The 22,979-nt window shown below is 37.3% G+C and overlaps 1 protein-coding gene across 2 annotated transcripts in view; it reads right to left on the bottom strand.

Annotated features, from left to right (window-relative positions):
• LOC127801460 (mediator of RNA polymerase II transcription subunit 18) overlaps positions 1-22,979 on the bottom strand; it is a 44,220-nt gene that overhangs the window by 8,137 nt on the left and 13,104 nt on the right. Inside the window, exons 2-6 of one of the 2 annotated variants that reach the window (XM_052336643.1) lie at positions 19,865-19,925; positions 18,479-18,555; positions 7,422-7,521; positions 6,962-7,019; positions 6,522-6,878 (exon numbers count right to left, since the gene is read on the bottom strand). In XM_052336643.1, the coding sequence (XP_052192603.1) occupies positions 6,522-6,878; positions 6,962-7,019; positions 7,422-7,521; positions 18,479-18,514 (551 nt within the window). In that variant the 5' untranslated portion in view covers positions 18,515-18,555; positions 19,865-19,925. The remainder of the gene's footprint in view (positions 1-6,521; positions 6,879-6,961; positions 7,020-7,421; positions 7,522-18,478; positions 18,556-19,864; positions 19,926-22,979) is intronic. The other variant, XM_052336644.1, reaches the window with a different exon arrangement.

Here is a 22,979-nt window from a genome sequence, read left to right as displayed (position 1 = left end):
ACAAATAGATCCTTAAATTCCAATAGTAGTAATTGTAAAGCTTTGGAGTGTGGTACCTGAGCAAGAGAAGGATCGAGAGTAGGGCACTCTTGATGGTATCCCTCCTTTGTGTGCTCAGTCGCCTCTATTTCCATGGCCTAAATTGAGAACATCTGAGATATCTATTCTCCTTTCTTGGACATCAATTTCTGTAGCTTCTAGCCAGTGATCATCTTACACTCCCCAGCCTCCCCGTTGCGTGCCAAAGTCATCTTTTTTCCTTCAATGTCCACTACTACTTCCAATTTATTGAAGTCAAAGGTCAAGGGACTAACTATCGTCATCCAATCTACTCCTAGGATGATATCACAGCCTCCCAACTCCAAAATCCTCAGATTAATCGTAAACTCTTGCCCATGCATCAACCACTTAAAGTCAACACACTTATGATGGTTGTACATTTTGTTTCCATTAGCCACTGTTACTGATAGGGGGTAGTGGCCGTCAATTTGCACTTTAACTCAGTGGTTGTGGCGCCATTTAAGAAGTTGTGGGTGCCACTGTCTATCAATACCAAGAGCTTCTTCTTGCCCACCTGTCTCCTTACCTTAATGATTTTCCATGTTGGCACCCCTTAAGTGCATGGAAGGAGATTTCTCCTCCCTTATCCCCCGATTCTTCCTCTAAACTGTTCTCTGCACCCTTTTCCCTATCTTCTTCTTCTTCTTCTTCTTCTTCTTGGCCCCCCTTAAGTGCATGGAAGGAGATTTCTCCTCCCTGATCCCCCTAATTCTTCCTCTAAATTGTTCTCTGCACCTTCTTCTTCTTCTCCCTGTCTTATTTTTCTTCTTCTTCTTCTTCTTCTTCTTCTTCTTGGCTCCCCTTAAGTGCATGGAAGGAGATTTCTCCTCCCTTATCCCTCAATTCTTCCTCTAAACTGTTCTCTACACCACCTTCTTTCTCTTCATATGTCCCTTCCATGTTCAACAATTGTCATTTGCACTGGTGGCCTGGACTATATCGTTACCCACACCTATAGCATAACCCCAATTGTCTCCTCTACTCCATGGTAGTGTTTTTGACCATGGTAGCATTTGGGTTCGCCTTAGGCAAACCTAAGGCTATCCCAGCCACAACAGCCTGGTGGCTTCCCCTTTTGGGTTGGTTAATAATAGGCCCGGTTCTTGGCTATGAAGATCGTCAATCCAATCAGCTTTGATTTTAATAAGTTGGAGGTCACCTTTGACAGGAATGGGAAGAAACTGACCCTTGTTGGCAACCTCAAAACAGGCCTATCTAAAATAATTACCAGGAAGAAACTGCAAAAGTTATTGAAGAATAAACTAATGCAAGTGGCAAGGCTATTCTCAATACATGCCATAGAGGAAATGGAAGGCGTGCCGGAGTATACAAGGGAGATGAGGGTGACTGTTAGCAACCAGCCCCAAACAACTTGGCAGGTACACGAATTCAATTCCTTAAACATGCTCTTGAATGAGTTTGAGGACCTTTTTTGTAGATCCTACTACCCTACCACCTAGTCAAATTTGTGACCACTCCATTCCCCTTAAACCAAATGCTGAACCTATTAATGTTCGATCATATAGATATCCTCCAAGATAAAAATATGAAATCGAGAGATTAGTAAGACATGTTGTACCAATCCATTATTCAACCTAGCCATAGCCCCTTTGCTTCACCCATGCTACTTGTTAAAAAGAAAGATGGTTCTTGGTGATTCTGCATTGACTATCGTCAATTGAATGCCATAACCATCAAGGACAAGTTTCCTATTCCAATTATAGAAGACCTCTTGGATGAATTCAAGCATGCCTCTATTGTTTATAAACTTGATCTTAGAGCCGGTTATCACCAAATAAGAATGAAACCGGAAGACATACACAAGATAGCTTTTCATATTCATCACGGGCACTACGAATTCAAGGTTATGCCATTTGGGCTAACCAATGCCCTACCCACTTTTCAATCCCTCATGAACCAAATCTTTGAACCTTACCAACGGAGATTCATCCTAGTCATTTTTTATGACATCCTAGAGTACAGTCCCACTTTTGCTCAACATATCGCCCACCTAAGAATTGCATTTGAGGTTCTCCGACTCAATCAATTGTATGTTAAGAAATCGAAATGTGTCTTTGCCGAAAGGCAAGTGGAGTCCTTGGGGCATATCATTTCTAATCAGGGGGTAAGTATGGACCCCAAGAACGTGGTTGTCATGCTTGATTGGCCTAAACCCATTACTGTCGAGGATGTGAGAGGGTTTTTGGGGCACACTAGTTACTACAAGAGGTTTGTCAAAGACTATGGCGCCATTAGTTAGCCCCTGATCGATTTATTGAAGGAGGATAACTTTTGCTTGAATGCACAAGCAGAGGATGCTTTTGTTAAACTAAAGCAGGCCATGTGTGAAGCCCATGTTTGGGCCCTACTAGATTTTGGTGAACCCTTCGTGTTAGAAACGAATGCCAATAATCATGAAGTGAGGGTTGTTTTGATGCAAGAGAGCCATCCTATTACTTTTATAAGTCAGGCCTTAACTCCAAAACACTTCGGGTGAAGTGTTTATGATAAGGAGTTGCTAGTTGTACTCATTGCAGTTGATAAGTGAAGACATTATCTCGAAGAATATTAGTTCATCATTCGAACTGATCATGAGAGTTTGAAATATTTGTTATAGCAAAAGTTACAAACCTAGCTCTAGACAAAAGGGATGACCAAATTGTTGGGCCTAGACTATACCATCCAATTTAGAGAAGGAAAAGAGAACCTGGCTGCAGATGCCTTGTCCCAATGCCTTGAAAATGGACACAGCTATAACTCTTGTCGTTCTAGATTGGTTGCAGGAGGTTACAACCAGCTATGAGATGGCCTCTTAGACTAGGGACTTGCCAAAACAACTGCGCTATTGATCCCTCCGTCTGACCAGGGTATATAATAACCAATGGCCTAATGCGATTTCAAGGAAGGATGGTGATAGGGGATTGTGACCGATTGAAGCATAAAATCTTGCAGTCCTTGCACAAGTCCCCCTTGGGAGGTCTCTCAGGTATTCAGAACACCTATCATAAGGTAAAGCAATTTTTTTTTTTTTTTTTATGTTAGTAAGAGTATATTTACTAGAGAAAAACACCGCAAAGTGGCTACACAAGACCGCAAGGCATACCCCGCACAACAAATAGCACACAACGCACCAACACTCAAAGAGACAATGCACAGCAACCCAGCAAAAAGAAACTCATAATACCAAAAAATAAAAACACATGACACAAAATGCCTATATCACTCGAGCCGAATCAGGTGGAATCTCGAGGTTCTTCTTGGCCCAAGTAATAGCAATCTTATTTCTTTCGCTCCTTCAACTAGGACTTGGACTTGACTAGAATAAACTCAATACTTGAACTATCTGAGCGAAACTAAAACTGAACCCTTAGCCCCCACACACTCCCTTTTTCCCTTATTCTCCACCTCAATCTCAACCACCACAAGAACTCCTTCCTCCATCGGAATAGCCAACTCCCCAGGTGAAGGGGTGTCCCTATCCTCCTCCATGAGAGAGCAAAACATGTTTGCAACCAACACCTCCTTAGCACTAGCCTAATGAGGAAAAGCCTTCGAGGCCAAATTAGCAATCGCAACCATAGATGCAGGAGGGGGAAGATTCCCCCTAGGGTCACAGGAGTCCTTATCCTACCTAGAGCCACTCGCCCCCTCCTTCCCTTTAGGCTTCCACTGAGATGACCGAGACTTTGAGACAACACCCTCCGCCTCTACAACCTAGTCATGGCCAAGAAACTTAGGACAAGTTGAGGTACTATGGCCAAAGACGTTACGGTGAGAACAAACCAATGGCATCCATTGACACTCAACTAGCATGCTAGTAATCTTCGGCTCACATGTGAACCCATCCACCCCTCGCTCTAGCAAAACCTGCATTGAAAACGATGAGGAGACATGCATCTCTACACAAACTCAAGCATATCCCAGCCTAGATCGATCCTCTATCATAGGATCCATATGAAGTGGCTTCCCCAAACCACTGGCAATAACAACAATACCCTTGGCAGAACAGCCCTCGAAAGGCACCTTAAAAATCTTAACCCACATTAGAATAGAAGTATGGGCATCCTAAGACAAATCCAAGCCTGGCTCCAAACACTTCAACAGAATAGGCTGATGGAGAAAATGTCACGAGCCCGTATCAAACACTCCTAATGCCACGGGTAAAGCAGCTGTTTTACTAGCCAAATTTGAAGAAGTCAATGATAGACTTTGTGCAGGCTTGTGACGTGTAAACATGAGACAGCGACTACTCCTGGGTTACTGCAGCCATTAGCATTGCCATTGTAGGCTTGGGTAAGCATATCCATGGATTTTGTGGAGGGTCTACCTAAATCGGAGGGCAAGGACTGTGTCTTAGTGGTGGTAGATCGGTTTACCAAATTCGCCCATTTTCTAAGCCTTTTGCACTCGTTTACAGCACAAGAGGTGGCCAGGACATTTTTAGATAATGTGGTTAAGCTTTATAAAGTGCCATAGTCCATTATTTCAGACAAGGACAAAGTTTTTACGAGTTTGTTGTGGCAGGAACTCTTTAGAGCTTTGGGAGTAAAGCTGCATATGTCTATCGCATACCACCCCAAATCTAATGAACAGAGCAGGTGACTCAATGCTTGGAGACTTACTTACGCTGTCTCTGCTTTGTACAACCCAAGGGCTAGCATAAGTGGTTTCCATTAGCTCAATAGTGGTATAACTCTTGTCATCACAGCTCCACCATGATGTCCCCATTTGAGGCCCTATACGGATACAAGCCCCCTTTCCTACCTGCCACCTTGGAATCTACAACAGTAGCTGCAATGGATTCACATTTACAGCAACGACAAGAAATTCTACACGTGTTGCGTAAAGAGCTAGCAACTGCTCAAAACAAAATGAAGTAATTTGCTGACAGAAAAAGAAGTGAACAGAAGTTTGAGGTGGGGGATTTGGTATATCTGAAGCTAAAAATTCTCACCAAAAGGCTTTTCTCCACAGGCCAATTTCCAAACTTAGTCCTAAATTCTATAGGTCATTTCCCTATTGTGGCTAAGTTCAAGACGGTGGCCTATGAGCTCCAGTTGCCTCCTACTACTCAAATTCATTTGGTGTTCCATGTCTCCATGCTTAAGAGATCAGTAAGAGTTTAGCAGGTTAGCTCATCCCTGCCTACTTTTGTTTGTGAATCTTCGCCCCCAGTGGAGCCGGCTTTGATTCTGGAAAAAAGGGTCATCTTCAAGCATGGTGCTCCTATAACGCAAGTGCTAGTGCAATGGACTCACCTACACCTGAACAACAATACATGGGAATACCTACTGGAATTGCTGACTCAATTTCCTCAAGCTGCCAGGCTGCTGTCCATGTCTTGAGGGCAAGAAATTTTAAGGGAGGGGTATTTGTCAAGAACCCTCATACTGTATAAAGGGATTACTATTTCATTTTCCTTATTCCTTTTTTAATATATAATTCAGTTATAGGCAGTTGTACCTTCAAGCTGTTGCTTGAATTGTACCCTGTTCCAGCTTGGATATATATAGACAGATAAGCTAGCTAAGGGGAATATCCTAATAGAATTCAGATATTTCAGACATTTTCTCTCTCTCTCTCTCTCTCTCTCTCTGTTCTTCTTATCTCCCTCTGTTCTTCTATCCTTTCCTTCCCAAATTCTGCCTTAATTCCCTAGAATTGAAGAAGAATTGCTTGTCAGATCTTAGAATCTTGACATTTCTCAATGAGAGGAGATGAACCAATTATTTTGGTCACGCCCCACAAGGTACTCGGGGGTAAACCCCAAGCTATATTGCCCATTGAAATATATTTGGATTTGAATTGATTATTGAATATTATGGTTCCTTGATTAATTGGTGATTTCTACATTGTGGAAAATTATTAGTTACAACATGTGATATGATGTGATTTTTATTGGTGAGACATGTTATTGCATGGGGAATATTGGTGAATATTTGTGAACTAAAATATGTTTTTATGTATGAAGTTCTCTATTCTTGATATTCATCTATTATGCAGGTAACCTCCACTAGCTTTAAGCTCACCACTCTGCCTAATAATCTTTCAAGTGGGCAGGATTAGCAAGGCTAGACATGGACTTAAATCGAGGAATTGTCAATGAACTCAATTTAGGATATCAATATCAGTAAATTTAGTTATGTGAGTCTTAAGGAATTTAGTGTACTAGTATTTCAGCTTTATTTCTGTTGTTGATATTGGATATTTTTCATTGGTAATAATATGGATGCATGTTTAACTTTCTTGAAGTTTATGTCTTGGCTTAGGGTTTGTGGCTAATTAGACAACCCGTAGAGGGCGTGGGGGTGAAATTGAGGCTCCTTGTTCTACCCCAATGGTGAACACCCAGCTAATTCACATTGAGCAATGTTCAGTTGAATGCACAGGATTTTGTACATCTTATAAGCAAATAAATATAAGAACAGAAAAACAAAATAAAAATAGATAGATGCCCTTACGGTGCAAGGTACTCGCAGAAGGAGGACACAGCAGCCACAACTTCAGTGTAGTTTTCAGATGATGCAGGGGCTGTCACTTCAACCAGCTGGATACCCGGTGTAACTGGAACTGCCTCATCAGTAGCATGCAGTTTCAGCATCTTATTAATTGAAGATACGGTAACAGTTATCTGAGCACCTCTTCGGAAATGGAAGGCAAATCCCACTCGCAACAGCTCATAATCTAACTTGTATCCCAATGCATAAAATAAGCGAATAGCATTCTTGCTTACTTTACTTTCCACCATGGTCCTCACCAGGACAGAAATTTGTTCGGCACCTGCACCTCTCATAGCCCCCCCAACATGTCGAACAGTCCTAAATGCAAGGTTCCCATGAGTTCACCACACATAGACATGCAGCTGAGAATTAATGCCAATATGAAGAGACTCAACGTTTACCAAGTAGGCTCAAGTTGCTCAAGATCACACAAGAGTCGAACCTCTGAAGTCACAACCCCTGAAAAGAGGAGGCATAAAAGTTAATTTATCCCAATAAACATGAAACACACAAGAACCAGCACCACTTGGCGATCTGCAAAGAAGATGAAGAGTAGCCTGTCATATAATAAGCAGTTCCAAGTGCCAATATTTACCACTACACTTCTATTTTACACATAGTGATATGGAAATTCCCTGGAAGGGGTTGATCTTCTAAAATGATTTGAATGAATAAGGCTCCTACTTTGTGTCACACCTAGTGGGATTAAGGCTTGTGATTGTTGTTGTTGTAGAGCTATTGCTCTGTGTGTGATTTTGCATTTGACAAACTGTGTGACAAAATGGAAAAGTCACATCAACCAACCTACAAAAGATGTTATTTAGTTTACCATAAAAAACAAAAGGGAAGTAAAACACTTACCAAGATTTGGGACACTTTTAAGGCACAATTCATGGATCCTTAACCGTTCCTTGTGAATACCACAAAGACCTTGGAGAAGAATCTCAAGGGCCTCGACATGCTGCAAGAGATAGAAAAGTGAAGTAGAGAGGAGGCAACAGATAGATGTTACACATAAAGATTCATATATGCAAAGAAATTAACAGTTAACCAAGAAAAAAATTAGCTTTGTTTTTATGCAAGCATTGCATCATACTTAAAATTCCATCTCTATTAATTATGAAAACTAGATGGCATGAAATGGCAAGTGCAACTAAACTGCTCTATCATTTTGCAGCTAAAAGGAAATATATGGCAATGTAAAATGTCATGTGCTTCCATTAATACTGTTGTGGTTCTGGTTTCATGAGAAACTAAAATTATAATGTAAATCAATCTGAAAAAGAGACTAATATTTAATATGATAGAATTCAACTCAGACAGTCAATTATAAGTTCTCCCAAAATGATATTGGAAGTGCTAATTTTTTACTGAAAGCAAGGTAGCCAGGGGCAAAAGGCACCCTTAAGGCACTATGAACCTTATATCACCTAAGGCACTAGGCACCAAAAAAGCGCTCACCTGACCAAGCAAGTTGCTAAATTCAAAACATTTAATAAAAAATATATTTAATATGAAAAAGATAATCAGACAATATAATATATAACATTAACACACAAAATATAAGTTATGTAACACATGGTCAAAATTTATATAAAAAAATAAACAATGTTAAATGCTTATAGGAAAGCAAACATACAATATGATATAAATATTCACACACAAAAAATAAGTTATATAATTTATATAAAATTATATAATATATAATATTAACGTACAAACAATACAACAACAATAACAACATATCCAGCATTTATCCCACTATATGGGGTCGGCTACATGAATTCTAGACTTTCATATATTTTTGTTTTTTGTCATATTTTTATTTAGCTTCATACACTTCATATCAAACTTTAATGTTTCTCCCAAAGTCTTCTTGACTCTGCCTCTACCTCTTTTTTTTACTAATTGTTTCATTTCATCAACTCTTCTCATAAGAGCGTCTCTTGGTCTCCTTCTCATATAACCAAACCATCTTAGTCTTATCTCTCTCATCTTCTCCTCGATTGGCACTACTCTTACATTATTACGAATAACCTCATTTCTAATTTTATCTTTTCTTGTATGGCCACACATCCATCTTAGCATTCTCATCTCTGCTACGCTCGTCTTTTGCTCATGCTGGTATTTGACTGCCCAACATTCTGAGCTATACAACAAGACTGGTCTTATAGCTGTCCTATAAAATTTTTCTTTCAATTTTAATGGGATTTTACCATCACATAACACCCCCAATGCATTTCTTCATTTTAGCCAACCTGTCTTAATTCTATGCGTGATATCCTCGTGAATTTCTCCATCTTTTTGAATCATTAATCCCAAATATCGAAAATGGTCTTTTCTTTGTAAGATTTGGTCTTCCAATTTAATTATAACATCCTCCACTTTTACATTCTTACTAAATTTACATTCCATATATTTTGTTTTCCTTCTACTTAATTTAAATCCCTTAGATCCTAAATTATTTCTCCACAACTCAAACTTAGTGTTCACTCCCTCTTTTGTTTTATCCACCAACACTATGTCATCTGCAAATAACATACACCATGGCACTTCTGTCTGAATGTGTTTAGTGAATTTATCCATTACTAGAGCAAACAATATTATATATAAAGTTATAAATTACACTGTTACAGGCTTACAGTTGTAGCAAACATATATAACTCTTTTGTTGCAAATATTAACTAAGTATTGACTTAAAATTTAGAATAAAATATATATATATATCATAGAATAAAACAGTGATTGTCAATCAACAATTAGCATACTCTGAAAAGTTAAAACACTATTGTCACATTTCTAGGGTTACCTAGGGTTGAGACTAGAATTGGGGGGGGATCAGAACGAGAGAAATTAGCAAAAAGGGAGGGAGAAATTAGAGAGAACTGAGAGAGGGATAAAGAGAATTAAAAGGAAAGGATTTCAATCTCATTTCACATGACATCCCATCTTCTTACAAGTAGCATTTTTATAGGCATAGCTAGCTGCTAATTGAATTTATAACAACACCCATGTGCTCCTAACAGGTTACAAAATATCTCATAACAAACTATTGTAGCCCTATTACAATGTTGTACCTCTATTGCTCCTAGGGCCATGACAATTCCTCCCTCCCCGAGAGGTTTCTTATCCCCAAGAAACTTGTTACTGCTGAGCCGCTATTTCTTCATCCAATTCTCATTCTCATTGTCTATTTAATCTCTCCCTCCTTCTAGGCCCATTCCTCTTTGCTTTTATGTTCCTTCTCCTTTGCTTTTCGTACACTTGTAAAAATGTAGTCTTCGCAAATCTCTAAAAGGCTCTCTTTTCCTATTGATCTGTAAATCCTAGTAATGTCTTGGATCTTCATAGATAAACTATGCCAATGCATTGTAGCAATTAGTAGTCTGGTAGTAGCCTTTTCTTTCAACATCTTCCCAATTGCATGGCAGTTCCTCTGTTTAGCTCTAATGTTCTGCTCCCATAGCTTGATGACTAGTTCCATGCATTCTGTCAATAAGCCAACTCCTCCTCTAGAACAAACTAGTACACTAGCACTTCCATCATATCAAAATGATTTGATATCCACAAGAGAATGCTGAATTATTATCTCCAGGGTAGGGCTGACCCCAACAATACCTGGAGGAATTGATTGGTAATCACTAGTCCATATTTGATGAAGCATGTAGTCATAGCAACCACCAATAGCAAGCATTGTCCCTTCCACAATTGATGCAGGATTATTCTCCTTCCTTGAATATATCTGAAAAAGCAAATCACTCTTATATCCCTCAATTGGTGGCATTAGGGCATCAACAAACACATGGTTCTCACTTTTCCACACTCTTAAACAGCTAAAGAGCTTTGACAATTCATCAAGTGCCTTGCGTGTAAGCCTGTTAGCAAGAAGGGCACTTCGCAGCCTAGGAAGGTCCTAACCTGCAACTACACAAAACCTTAGTCCTACTGTTTGCAACCTATTTACAGCTACTTTTATAAGATTGAGTTCTTGCTAAAGAAGTTGTCTTATTACCACCCTTTTTGACTTTCTTTCAAATGACTGAAGATGCAAAGAGCCCAACCAAGACAAAAGCTCTGCTGCCTTCTACCTATGCTTTACCTTTATTCCTACCCCATACCAAATTGCTCTTCGATAAACATATGATTAGTGTTGTCAAAGGCGCGCCTAGGCACAAGACCCCTCAAGGCGCAGCCATCTCGCCTTGCCATGCCCAGGCGAGGCGAGATCCAGCTAGGCGCGCCTAAGCCCTTCAGGCGCACATCCATCAGGGGCAGCTGAAAAATTTTCAGCATGTTTTATTGTTTAAACATTTTTCTGTTAAAACTTAAAGAGAAATAAAATAATAAAATACAATATTGAAAAGTCAACAAAACTCAAAAATATCATGCTCCAGCTCATCTGATTTCTAGAAGGCCAAGAGACTACACCTCCAAGGCTCCAACTCTCTTATGCAGCACTCTCTTCTCTCACGCAACGCAGCTGCAACTCCTCAAGTTCTTCTCCAGTTCTCCAGTTCTGATTGAGGTGCTTCACTGCTTCTCCAAGCCAAGGTAACATATCGACAATCCCTTCTTCTTCTTCTTCTTCTTCTTCTTCTTCTTCTTCTTACGCTACTGGCAGCTGCTAGCCTGCTTCTTCTTTGGCAATCCTTGTTGCTTCTTCTTCTTCTCCTTCTTCTTCTTCTCATTACGCGGCTGCTTCTTAATCTTACATTGCTACTACCCTTCTTCTTCTTCTTACACGACTGCTTCTTACGTTGCTGCTATCCTCCTGCTCCTTCTTCTTCTTCTTCTCTTCCTTTGCTTCTTCTTCTTCTTTCTTATGTTGTTGCTACTTCTTCTTCTTCTTCTTCTTCTTCTCTTCCTCTTGTTCTTCCTCTTCTTCTTCAGTTCTTTTTTTTTTTAATTTTTATTTGTTGATGCCTGCTACTGCTTCTTCTTCTTCGTTTTTCTTTTAATATTTTTTGGCATAATTTAGCCTTAGTCTTTACAAATTTTCAAGTATACTCATATTATATAGAACTGCTAAACTTATATTCCTCTTCTGACAGTATTTTTCAATCCTTTATCGGATCCTATGCTTGATTAGAATAGAAGTTTGATCTCTACTACTTCCCTGGATTTCTTCTTTCTTCTTTCCCCTCCCTAAAATTTGTTCTCTTCTCCTCCAATCTTCTGCAATACTTCTTGTCATCCTGCATCAGTTCTCCATTCCAGAAAATCCCACCGCTAATTAGAATTCTTTTTCAACCCCTCCCTTCCTTGGTTGAAATTCAGCCACTTATTGATCAATGCTTCTTTTTAGAATTTTTTTACAATGTTTTTTCAAATTTATGACTCCTTGCTTATGATGATTATGGCAGATATCCTAATCCTAATGGCATCTGATTCAAATGCTCCTAATGGCTCCTCTGGCAGTGGTAGAAAAGATCCAGCATGGAAATATAACACACTGCCAGATCCAAAGGACATAAACTCTTTAAAATGTAATTTTTGTGGAAAAATAACGAAAGGAGGGGTTTACCAAGCTAAACAACACCTTGTTGGAGAGTATAGGAATGCCAAAGTTTGTCCAAAATGTCCTTCACATGTTAAAGAAGAAATTAGAGAGTATATGTCAAAAAAGCTAGAAGAGAAGAACAATAGTGATGTTATACCAGATTTTGACGACATTGATACCCTTGGAGATGATGATGATGATGAAGTGGTTTTTGAAAGAGGTGTTGAAAGGCTTGTGTCTTCAAGTTCAAGTCAAGATTTAACTATGCAACAAAAAAGCAAAGGATGAAAGGGCCTTCGGATTTGCTTTTGCCTCATAAACCTAAAGTGAGCACTGGGAAGTAAACAACAATGGAGACCCATGTCAATAAAGAACTGAGGGAGAATGCTTGTGTTTGGTTTTCTAGATGGATGTATGAAGCTAGCTTGTCTTTCAATGCAGTCAAGTATCCAAGTTTTAAGCCAATGATTGAGGCTATTGGTCGAGCTGGTCCAGGCATGAAACCTACTCGTTATCGTGAGGTAAGAGTTCCTTATCTTAAGGAGTTGGTATGCACAAACGAAATTATGAATAGTCATAAGGAGGATTGGCCCAAATATGGGTGTTCCCTTATGTGTGATGGTTGGAAGGATAAGAGAGAGAGAGATCTTTGCTTAACCTTTTGGTAAATTGTCCAAAGGGAAGCATGTTCATTAGATCCATTGATACTTCCTCATATGCCAAGGATGCTGTTAAAATATTTCAATTACTTGATCAGTTTGTAAAGCAAGTAGGTGAAGCAAATGTTGTTCAAGTCGTGACTGATAATGCCTCAGCAAATGTTTTAGTTTGTAAGTTTGCTATTTTTTTAACTTTTACCTTTGAATGATGTTGATGTTGTTAGTTTAATGACAGATTTTTAACTTGTCTTATAGGAGACTTCTTAATGGCTAAGTGAAAGCACTTATATTGGACATCATGTGCTGCCCATTGCTTAAACCTAATGTTAGAAGATATTTTTAAACTTCCTATATTGAAGAAGACCTTTCAAAAAGCATGTGCAGTAAATGGATTCTTGTATAGCTCTACACAAGTGTTGAATATGATGAGAACATTCACAAAAAAGAGAGAGATGCTAAGACTTGGGAAAACAAGATTTGCCACGGCTTTCCTCACCCTTTCAAGACTTCATAAACAAAAAGTCAACTTGAGGAAGATGTTCACTTTAGAAGAGTGGACTAACTCTAAATTTGTAAGAGAAGCACGGGGTAGGCTCACATCTCAAACAGTGTTACAAGATTTATTTTGGAAAAATGTTCTTTATGCTCTCAAGGTGTCAGGGCCACTTGTTAAGGTGCTTAAAGTGGTAGACAATGAGGATAAGCCTGATATGTCTTATATTTATGAGGCTATGGATAGGGCAAAAGAAGCCATTGCAAAATCTTTTGATGATGAAAGGAAATACAAGAAAATATTTGAAATCATTGATGGGAGGTGGAATATTCAATTGCATCGTCCTCTACATGCAATCGGATATTACTTGAATCCAGAATTTTTTTATTCAAATGCAAGCATTGGAGAAGATCAAGAGATTATTGATGGGTTGGATCAAACCATAGAGAGGTTGGTTCCCACTGCAGAGGTGCAAGACAAAATTTCTAAAGAGCTAAGCTTGTATAAAAATGCTGAAGGAATATTTGGAAAACAAATATGCATAAGAGGAAGGAATCAATTGGCACCAAGTAATATGGTTTTTTAATTAATAATCTAAGTAAGTCTAATCATTAGTCTACAACTAGCAATTTTCAATTACTGATTATGGTATATTTCTTCCTAGTTGAATGGTGGTCTCAATTTGGTACTGCAACCCCTAATTTGTAAAAGTTTGCCATCAAGATATGTAGCCTCACTTGTAACTCTTCAGGTTGTGAAAAGAATTGGAGTGTCTTTGAGCATGTAAGAGTGTTTTATCTTATTCTTAATATTCACCACTAAAGGTGTATGATTTCTTATTTCTTTAACTTACTGATTCTAATTTAATTATGACAGCTTCATAACAAAAAGAGAAATCAATTAGAGCAACGACGTCTCAATGATTTGGTATTTATCAAGTATAATAGAGCTTTGAGACGTCGCTTCAGTTTGCGTAAATCAGTTGATCCAATTTCTTTAGATGAAGTTGATGAAAGTAATGAGTGATTGCTTGGGGCAATTGATAAATTTGGAGAGTCAGATGATGAGCTGGTACATGAAGATCATGATTTGACATGGACTGATATTGCTATGGCATCTGGTGTTGAAGAACCTAATCACTCAACAAGATCAAAAGCGACTTCAACTTCAAATTTGACAAGGGGGAGGGGGACAAGGGCATCAACTTCAAATGCTCCATATTTTCATCATCAGAAGTATCATCTCCAATATGTTCTTCTACATCATCTCCCTCTCCATCTTCTTCTTCCTCATCAAAATCCATTAATGACATTTTTAGTACTATTTTGTTGTCTTTTATTATATATGTCAAATACTAATTTTGTTTTTTATTTGTGGTGTTTAAATGTCGATTCCTTTTTCTGATTTGTTGAAATATGGTGAGATTTAATTTGCTGAAATTTACAAGTATGTCATGAAGTATGTTTATGTTGTGATTTATTTAATATATGTTGAATTCTTGAATTTTTTGATAACATAAATGTTGATATGTGATTAGGATCTATTTTATGACTTATTATTCAATTAAGAAGTATATTTTTCTTTCTTCTTAGTCAGCATGCGCCTTGCACCTGCCAGGCGCGCGCTTGGCCTTGCGCCTTGCGCCTTAGGCTCCAAGACCCTTTGCGCCTTAGTGCGCCTTGGACCTTTAACAACACTGCATGTGATATTTCATAACATTTGGAAGATGATTTTTAATTTGCAACAACCCAATTCACAAAGGGTAATTACAGCTTGTGGCCAAGCTCAATCTTGTCTCCCCCACGAATCAAAAGTTTGGCAATGCTCCTATTTAGTTGTGGAGAATCTCCCAACAACCTCATAGGTATTATCTCCAAATGCTTGGTGCAATGTTGTGTGATTACTTCCACTGCTACTATGACAACCTGGGCCTGGACTTCAGTGTCAAAATTCGCATACTGGATAGGAAAAGTATCATTTCTAACCAAAACTAATCTTCCAACATTCTCGTGGTGATCTTTGGTGCTTAGAATCTCATTGAATATAAAATTCACAACTTTTATCATAATCACTGGGGTCTTCTAAATTATGCATTGTTTGCAGCATATTGTCTAACAATTCATATTCCATTGACGGAGGCAACGCATGTTGGAGTAGTTCAGCGACAAGTGGAACATCTGTAGGACTTGGCAATTGTAACAAGATTCATTTCAACGGATTTCTCCTCTAGTGGAGCCTCAATAATTCCACCAGTAGCTGCCCTTACTCCTTTGTCATCCTAAATAGCCTGCTCCATTTTAGGTCTTTTCTCACTTCTTGCAACAACCCGTCCTAATCTTAGGGCCTCAACAATCTTAGGAATACCTCCTATCTGTTGGTTGTGTTGAGCCAACTTGCTCCATTTAACCTCTAATTAAGTTTTGATGATTAACAAAAATAATATTTTGAAGGTTGGTTGTGTTGAGCCAACTTGCTCCATTTAACCTCTAATTAAGTTTTGATGATTAACAAAAATAATATTTTGAATAATGTATAAATTATAGCCCCTAATTATTTTTGATTAAATTATAAAATATTTTTCCATAATATATTTGTTATCAAAAATGTTATTTCCCATTAAAATTATTTTTCAAGTAAATATAAAATACATAAAATTAGTTTTTCCAAAATCTGAACCAAGAGTCGACTCCCGCTTGGAGGAAGTCGACTCTTGATGTGCCAAAGTCGACTTTGGCAAAGTCAGAGTTGACCTAGCCAAGAGTGTTATGCAGAGTTGACCTGGCCAAGAGCCATTCTTGGACAGTCGACTCCTTCTTTGGGAAAGTGAAATGCCCGAGCCCAACAATCAAATTTTTTAACATTACGTAGGTCGTCTAGCCGTGCCTATATTTAGTTGGTGCTTGAAATGGAGAAGAAGTTTAGCACTCTTACACATTTAAAGCATCCACAAACTCTCAAAAAGCTCTCAAGCACTCACCAAGCAATCCAAAAGACTCTCAAGCTACTTTGCACATCCATCAAAGAGCCATAAGGCAAGTGGAGAAAGAGCTATCAAGTCTACTCCGAATTTCTCCATCAAATTGAGGTTATTGGTCTTATTTGTATTTATTTGCCTTGTAATATTGATCATATTGATTTATTCATTTGTGTCCAAGTGTCGACAAGTGTTGTATTCATTTAATCTTGTTGTGGATTGTATTGGTTGCTTAGAACCTTTGAAAATCTAAGTGTGTGTATTTAGTTTCCAAAGTGAGCTAGTGTAGAAATCTTGGTGTAGTTGTTGGATTTAATGGAATCCCAATGGTGGTTAGATCTTGAGAGAGTGGATTAGGTATAGGCGATACACCAAACCACTATGTATCGTGCATTGTCTATTGTATCATTTTTACTTGTCTTGCTATATCTTGTGGCTTACAATATCATAATCTCAAACATCACTTGTACATATTAGCAAATATATTGTCTATAAAATCATTAATCAATAATCTTCTTTAAAATTGATAAAAGTTTAATCCCTCAATTCACTGTCCATTGGCAGTCCCATTGTCCAAATTACTTCATTGCTTAATGTTGTTACAGTTTGATGTGTTTTGATTGATACGTTTTCAAGATATTCAAGAAGTAAGCAAGGCTAGAAGGCTGAAATTCCAGGATTACTTAAAGCAAAATGGTGGAGAATTGTTACTGTTTTGCCTAAAGTAAAAGCTGGATTTATTGAAGAAACCAGGAAAGAATTAAAGATGATGTGGCAGCAGTTAGTTAATAGGACTTAAGTGTATCTAATTGCTTTAGTAAGGGTAGTTTTGACTTTTGTAAAGTTAGTTATCTCCCTTAGATATTTCCGCCTCCCTTAGTCTATATATAGAAGGGTGTGGAGGCCGGTTTATAGATCAATCATTTTTCATATCTTTTATTCCTTGGGTTCGGGTACAGTGAGAGGCGTGAGAGAGAGCTGTGTGTTTCAAGTTCTTGTTAGCTTCAGTTGAGTATTGTATCCGAGAGTAAAGGAAGAGGGATAAAGGGGAATTCTTGTACTGGTTTCAGACTTGTTTCTAGTGGATTGTTTGCTTCTTGGATTGCTGGATGTAGTGCCATGTAAATGGCATGAACCAGGGTAATTTGTGTGTGCTGCAATCTGGTTTGATTTCTCCTTTTTTACATTCTGTTTTACATTCCTACTTTCAGTATTCAATGTTGGTTTAAATTCGGTGAGATTCTTGAGTGATTCTTGAGAGATCATAGTCTCGGTTTTAACATAACATAACATATCATATCAATTTGTTTCCAAAAGAGCTTCATAGAAAAACCAATGTATGCCTTTTTCATACTACTCTATTTGAAAAATGTGATTTTTGATTTCTTTATATTTCGATATAAAATGTGCAAAATATTCCTATTATGTTGTTGTGTTTTTGAAGGCAATTGCTTTGTACATAATACGTTGACTACTAAGACATAGAATCACTTTTTCAATTTTAACTCATGCTATCTTGATTTTTTCTATATCTTCAAATCAAATATTGATATATTTTTATATAGCATGTAAAAGGTTTATGAAATACATAATTTTTCTTGCCATATTGACAAAACAACATATTCTTCAATAACAAATCATGCTAAACCTCTTGGAAATCAAGAAAAAAGATACAAACAAACAAACAAAATATGTGCAAAAGGTGATTTCCTTGACCTCAAACCGAGACACGTGCCTTAGAACCTAGGCGTGCACCTCAAGGAGGGAGCCTAGCCTCAGTTGAGCCTTACTCTCATACATGCTTTTGACAACTATGGTTAGAAGAAGATTAATGGGTGCATCTGTAAAGCAAGTGGATGAAAAGGAGGAAATTCATAGCAAAAAAGAAAAAGAGGAAGGCTAAAAATACATAGTGGGTAAATCTTAAACACAACATAAGTGCCTTAGAAAGATCATGGCCATAAATGGAGAAGATCAAAAGTTCATAATTCATATAGGCAACCCCAACAAATGGAATCAAGGCATGTGATTGTTCTTGTGTTGTTAACTATACTGTGCTAAAAGCAATACTTCATAGGTAATAATAGAAATCGTAATACATTCCCTAACTTAAGATATGAAGTTTTAAAGCAATTAAAATAAAAATCCCTCTGAATTGTTACAATCATGTTTTCATTCCCTTGAACATTATGGGTTAACATAGAAGTGCTTGAATGTACTAAAAGTTCTATATCTTGAAATATGACATGGAATTTATAAAGGTAAGTATAAGCTAGTAGTTTTGAAGTTCACCTGTGTCTCTATAATTCCCTGAACCACACACTCCATTGATATTCTATTTTAAGTTCATCTCCAATGTTCTACTATACCTGAAGGATTAATAAATGGAAACTAAGTAAGAAAATTAATAACACAATTCTTATTGCAAAAGAGATAAGAATTCATAAATTAATTAAAGAAGAAACAAGTGCAATCCACAGCTATCCAAAGGGTGTTCTCTATTTTTTATTTACTCAAATTAACTTCAGTACATACTCAACAAAAAACAAAAATAGATGAGAAAAAGTATATGGTCAAGTTGGTAGGCTCAATGCTTTCAATTTTCAATATTCATTTTCACTATTTTGACAATGAAAAACCAAAAAAGGCATTTGGTTCCTCATTTTCGTTTTCAAATATTTTGAAAAAATTAGAAAACTTCTCAAAATTTTGAAAACTCTAAAATCATGTTTTCATAATTGCCATTTTGTTTTCATTTCTCCTCCTCCCCCACTCTTCACTGTTGGTGACTTGTTATTCCCATAAAATTGCCAAATGTAGAAGACAAATTCCAATAGCAACTCCTGGATCTGGAAATCATTCAACTCTCATGGGAGTTGACAACTTCCACAAGAGTCCTTGGCAACTTTCGGCATCTCAAACAATGAGTTAATTTCCCCAATTTTTTTTTAAATCAAAACCAAAACTAATACAAGTGTATGGATACAACAAGAATACACATACTTTTTTACACGAGTATAAGTTGTAGTTCTAACATATTGGAAGTAAAATACTAAAGTTTTGTCAATCCACAGCAAAAACAACTAGCGTTTGTTACGACAAGATTTTCTGCCTGAAAATAGAGTGGTAGACTAACAAAAACACACCGACAACCATTCTTAAATTGAAAAAACCTAGCACAACTATATCCAAATCCAAGACAGGAATATTTAGATTTAAGAAAATAATCTGCCTGTTTGACACTTAGAAAGCAAGTGATGCCATATTAGTCCCAACCTACCTTATTTAAGTGGAAAACAAAACTTATCCATGCTTGCTATTTTTGAGAATCCACAAAAAATATGTGAAATTACATCCTAACATTTATAGTTCTTTATCTTATTTTGACACATCCATACCGATGAAATTACAATTAAAGCCCTAATGACATCAACTAAAGGAAAGGATGAAAACAAAATTATAGAAAGTAATAGTAGTCCAATTAATGAAAGATCAATGCCTAGAGTCACAACACAACAAATCACAAACACATGTAGGCATGAAACCCGGGAAATTTTAATCCCATATTCTTCCATGTATCAATCACCTAAGGATGTGCTATGTAAAAAAACCAAGAAGGGATGATCACCCACCACTCAAAGGAAGTGTTTACTTTCGTATCACTCACGAGATACATACCTCTAGTAATGCAAATGTCACTTGTAGTTTAAGCTACAAATCTACAAAATATAAAGTAACCCTGCAAAACACAGGAAATAAAAAATATCAATAGGACATCCAAAGTAGTTCAAGATTTTCCTAGGGCTTGCTAAAGTATAATAGGAAAATTTGATTACTTTAAGTTAAAGTTGGATAAATTCCATAAATTGCCCTTAATCTATTAGAATTCTTAGGAAATATTGACTTCTTCTACAAACTTTCAAAGTACCATTAAGATATAACAATCTTGTTGATACTCCATGTCAAACTAATATATCTTCTGCTATTAATGAAATTTGAATATTGGAATAAGATTTGACTGCTTATAAAATACATGTACAACAATTCACTCTATTTGAAATTTGTAATTGAGGATTTTATTAGGCTTACCCATTCATCTTAATTGCTTTATTTTATTTCATTGTTCTTTTCTAAAACAAACCAGATCAAGAAAACATACACAATACTATCAAAAGATGAAGCCTAGGGGTGTTCATTTGGTCTGGTGCAGTCCAGACCAAAACAGGAAAATCAATAATTTTGGGACCAAAGACTGAATCATATAAAGGGAGGGTCAAACAACTGTTCTAGTCCAATCCGATCCAATCCCCCCCGGCGGGCTATAAATTTACTGAACTGACATTGGATTTGGAATTCTCCACTACTTTTTCAATATCAAAAGCCCACAAAAAATATAAGTTTATGCTATTACTCACTCTAATTTATGAAGACCAAATAAAGAAAATCGAACTAGGAATTTGAGGTAGCAATTATAAGAAACTGAGATCATATATGAATTAGATGTTCATACTACATTCATTGTAACAACATAAAGAAAGGCACATAAGACTTGCTTAATAAAGAGAATGTTCAAGCAGATAATAGGCAGTGCTATGATCTAGGTAATGGAACAAATTTAGCTAAACAACTTAAATTTGACCGTACTGTCAATTGAATTAATACATACTCCAATGACACCAATAGAACTTATCTCTTAACTGATTCCCAATTACCCTTTACCCATGTTGCAGCCATGCAACTAGTTATATTAATCCTAACAAAACTGCATTAACTTGTATCAAGTAAGAGACTATAATCCATTTCATTAAGCTCTATTTAGAGAGAATCAGAGATAGAAATAGTGCTTAGTGCATACTATGCAGTGCATAGCCAAAATAACTAATAAATAAAAGAAGACAAAAATAACTATTAATTAAATAAATTACAAAGCAAATGGAGCAAAGGAGTGAAGGTGAAGCCGTGAAGACCCAATCACACAACCAACTAGGTTGCCTGCACACAACTTGGCCAAAAAACTCACTAAGGTGACTATGAAGGTGATGTGGCATTAGTGAGGGGGCAACAGTGAGAGGAAGGAGGCAATAGTCTGACAATGGTGACCGAGTGTCTCACTGTGATTGAGAGAGGGCAGGCCAACAGTGGTGTGGCTATGATTGGTGATGAATTGGCAATGGCAAATGTAGAGGTCGATGGCGAGGTGTGCATGGTGACGATGGCAACTAAGTGTTTGGCTGTTTCAAGTTACAGAAAGACGACAGAGGAGATTGAGAGACAGAGCAGACCTACAGTGGCAACTAGTGATGCCTGGTGGCAAACTGGCAATGGCTGATGCAGAGGTCGACGGAGAGGCGTGCATGTGCATGATGAACTAAGGCATAGTCTATAAAGAGAACAAAGAAAAATGAGATGAAAGATAGTTGTTTGTTATTGTTTTGCCTAAAGTAATTGAATGCTAGATTTATTGAAGAAATCAGGAAGAAATAAAGATGATTTGGCAGCAATTAGTTAATAGGACATAAATGTAATTAATTGTTTTATTAAGGGTAGATTTGACTTTTATAAAGTTAGTTATTTCCCCTTAGGTATTTCCGCCCCTCTAGTCTATAAATAGAAAGGTGCGGAGGCTAGTCTTTATTATCATTCATTCATATCTTTCATTCCTTGGGTTCGGATACAGTGAAAGGCGAGAGTAAGAGCTGTGCAATTCTAGTTCTTGTTGTCTTCATTAGAGTATTGTATTCAAGAGGCAAGGTGGAGTGAAAGAGGGGTATTCTTGTACTAGTTTCTGATTTGTTTCTAGTGGATTGATTGCTTCTTGGATTGCTGGATGTAATGCCATGTAAATGGCATGAACTAGGGTATATCTTGTGTGCTGCAATCTGGTTTGATTTTCTCTACTATTAATTCTGTTTTTATTTTCTACTTTCAGTATTCAATGTTGATTTGAATTCGGTGAGATTCTTGAGAGATCATAGTCTCGGTTTTAACAATTTGGTATCAGAGCTTTAGGTCTATTAATCAAGAAATATCAAAAAACCTATAGAATCTTTAGAAACCTATAGTCGAGTTGTCTACTATGGCTTCCGCAACCCCAGCTAGTCAGTATGATATTGAAAAATTTGATGGCACAAATGATTTTGGTCTTTGGAGAATTAAGATGAAAGCCTTAATGGGAAATTTAGGGTTAAAGGAAGCTTTAGCACCCCAAAAACCTTTCCCAGAAACTGTTACTGCCGAACAAAGATTAGAAGCTGTTGAAGTTTGCCTCAAGTTTTGTCCTAGAAGATAGCATAACCGGAAGGAGTATAAAAGAGTAGTTTTGGCTGAAGAAATTAGGCAGCTTGGGGTTAAGTGTAATTAGTACATTTTGTTGGGGTTAATATGTAATTTCCCTAAGTTAGTTAGTTGCCTAAGTGTATCTGCCTCCTCTATAAATAAGAGGGCAAGGCAGCAATTTAATAACTTCTCTCTCTTATCAAGTTCTCTGTTTCTATTGTGAGTATTCTTTGTTCTAGAGAAAGTGAGGCATGTGTATTGTGCTCTTGAATTTTCTTGGAATGAACAAGGGTTGTACTTGAGCGATAGGATTGAGAGAGAGCTTGGGTTTTGTACTGATCTTCTGTCTGGAAATAAAGACTACTTCAAGGGTGTTTGAAGGCTGGATGTAGGATTGCCAAAGGCATTCCGAACCATGATAACTTCTGTCTCCATTTGGTTTGTTGTTTATCTTTCTGTATTTCTTGTTTACATTCTGATTTTGTCTGGTTTATATTCTGTTCTTTCATTTACACTA

The sequence above is a fragment of the Diospyros lotus genome, chromosome 5 (genome assembly GCF_014633365.1).
Source record: "Diospyros lotus cultivar Yz01 chromosome 5, ASM1463336v1, whole genome shotgun sequence".
Lineage (NCBI taxonomy): Eukaryota > Viridiplantae > Streptophyta > Magnoliopsida > Ericales > Ebenaceae > Diospyros > Diospyros lotus.
Note: the sequence above shows the minus strand (reverse complement) of the source record. Positions and strands in the feature narration are given on the sequence as shown.